The sequence below is a fragment of the Convolutriloba macropyga genome, chromosome 2, assembly GCF_964194025.1.
Source record: "Convolutriloba macropyga chromosome 2, txConMacr16.3, whole genome shotgun sequence".
In the NCBI taxonomy this organism is placed as follows: Eukaryota; Metazoa; Xenacoelomorpha; order Acoela; family Convolutidae; genus Convolutriloba; species Convolutriloba macropyga.
Window position 1 is genome coordinate 33,798,998 of NC_134469.1, and position 1,460 is coordinate 33,800,457.

General features: G+C 43.4%; 1 protein-coding gene across 1 annotated transcript; it reads left to right on the forward strand.

Annotated features, from left to right (window-relative positions):
- Positions 1-344: 344 nt before the first annotated feature.
- On the forward strand, positions 345-1,013 carry LOC142334883 (uncharacterized). The gene has a single exon (XM_075383208.1). It carries the CDS (start codon positions 345-347, stop codon positions 1,011-1,013), a length of 669 nt encoding a protein of 222 aa, XP_075239323.1.
- The last annotated feature ends 447 nt before the right edge of the window (positions 1,014-1,460 follow it).

Genomic DNA, 1,460 nt, shown 5'->3' on the forward strand with positions numbered 1-1,460 from the left:
CATCCATGTTTGACCCCCTAGGTTTTATAGCACCGCTCACATCCGAGTTCGTAAAAGTCTACAGGCCGCCTGGAATCATGGACCAAAGTGGGACAAACCATTGGACCTCAATGAATTTGCAGATCTAACTCAACTGCAAAACGAACTACGGGAATTCCGCGAAATTTCAATACCTCGCTGTTTATTCATTAACAAAGCAATAAAGGAAACAGCTCTCCATACATTCTCAGACGAGTCGGAGTATGCACTCTCAGCAGTTTCCTATCTTAGGATTGAATACGTTGATGAAACCGTTCAAGTGAAATTCATCATGGGGAAAAGCCCGCGTAGATCCAATCAAAAGAATGACAATTCCAAATCTCGAGTTGCAAGCCGCCGTCTACGCAGCGCAGCTCGCACAATTCGTGACAGAAGAGCACGACATTCTCATTAATGAAAAAGTTTTCTGGTCCGATAGTACAACAGTTCTTTATTGGCTCAGAACCCCAGAGATACGTCATCGCATATTTGTTGCTAACAGGTTGGTGAAGATACTTGATGTATCAACAGCACATGACTGGAATTACATCACCTCAGCTGACAGTCCAGCCGATGATGGCTCAAGTGGCTATGAAGTTAAACAGATGAACTGCAGTTCTCGATGGCTCAACGGTCCTTCCTTTCTACAGTTACCAAAAAGTGACTGGCCAAGTCAGGACATCTTGAAAGCACGAAATTCAAACGTTCTCATCGTTCATGCGTTGCAAACCGATCTGCACTCAGCAATTCAATGTCCCATCGACATTGCACGCTTCAGCAATTGGAATCGTCTGGTTAGAGTTGCAGCATTCTGCTTCTTCCTCCTCGATCGTTTGAAAAAACAGAGCAGTAGCTTATCGCTCGCACATCACACAATGGCTTACAAGTACCTCATCGGCGTTACTCAAAGTCAGAACTTTGGAAGTGAGATTTTGTCTTTACAAAAAGGCAAGATGCTTTCGTCGAGCCCTCTAAAGACACTGTCCTTTTGTTAACGGAAAAAATGAACTTCGCGCCAAAGGTCGGCTGTCTAAGGCAATGGTCTTAGAAACTGCTCGCCATCCGTTACTTTTAGACGGGGTTAACCCAATCGTTAAGCTCCTCATCAAAAACACTCATGTGGTGAATAGTCACTCTGGTGTTGAACAAACACGTTCCTTTCTAATGGAATACTATTGGATTCTGAAATGCCGAGCTGTCGTTAGACAAACAATACGTCAGTGCATTCCCTGCCGAAGAATGGTTCAAGAAATTAGTCCACCTCAGATGTCAAATCTGCCCAGTGAACGTTTACCGCTACAAAATCATTTTGCGTTTGACACAACAGGCCTGGACTTCATAGGTCCTTTTCCTATAAAAGTTTTGTAAATTTGCTACCCGTTATATCCTTCTATTTTCATGCTTAGTTGTAAGAGCCGTTCATTTGGAAGTTTCTGAAAGTC

Bases quoted from the DNA above. Each gene is read 5' to 3' on its own strand.
- LOC142334883 (XM_075383208.1), top strand. From the start codon at position 345: ATGACAATTCCAAATCTCGAGTTGCAAGCCGCCGTCTACGCAGCGCAG.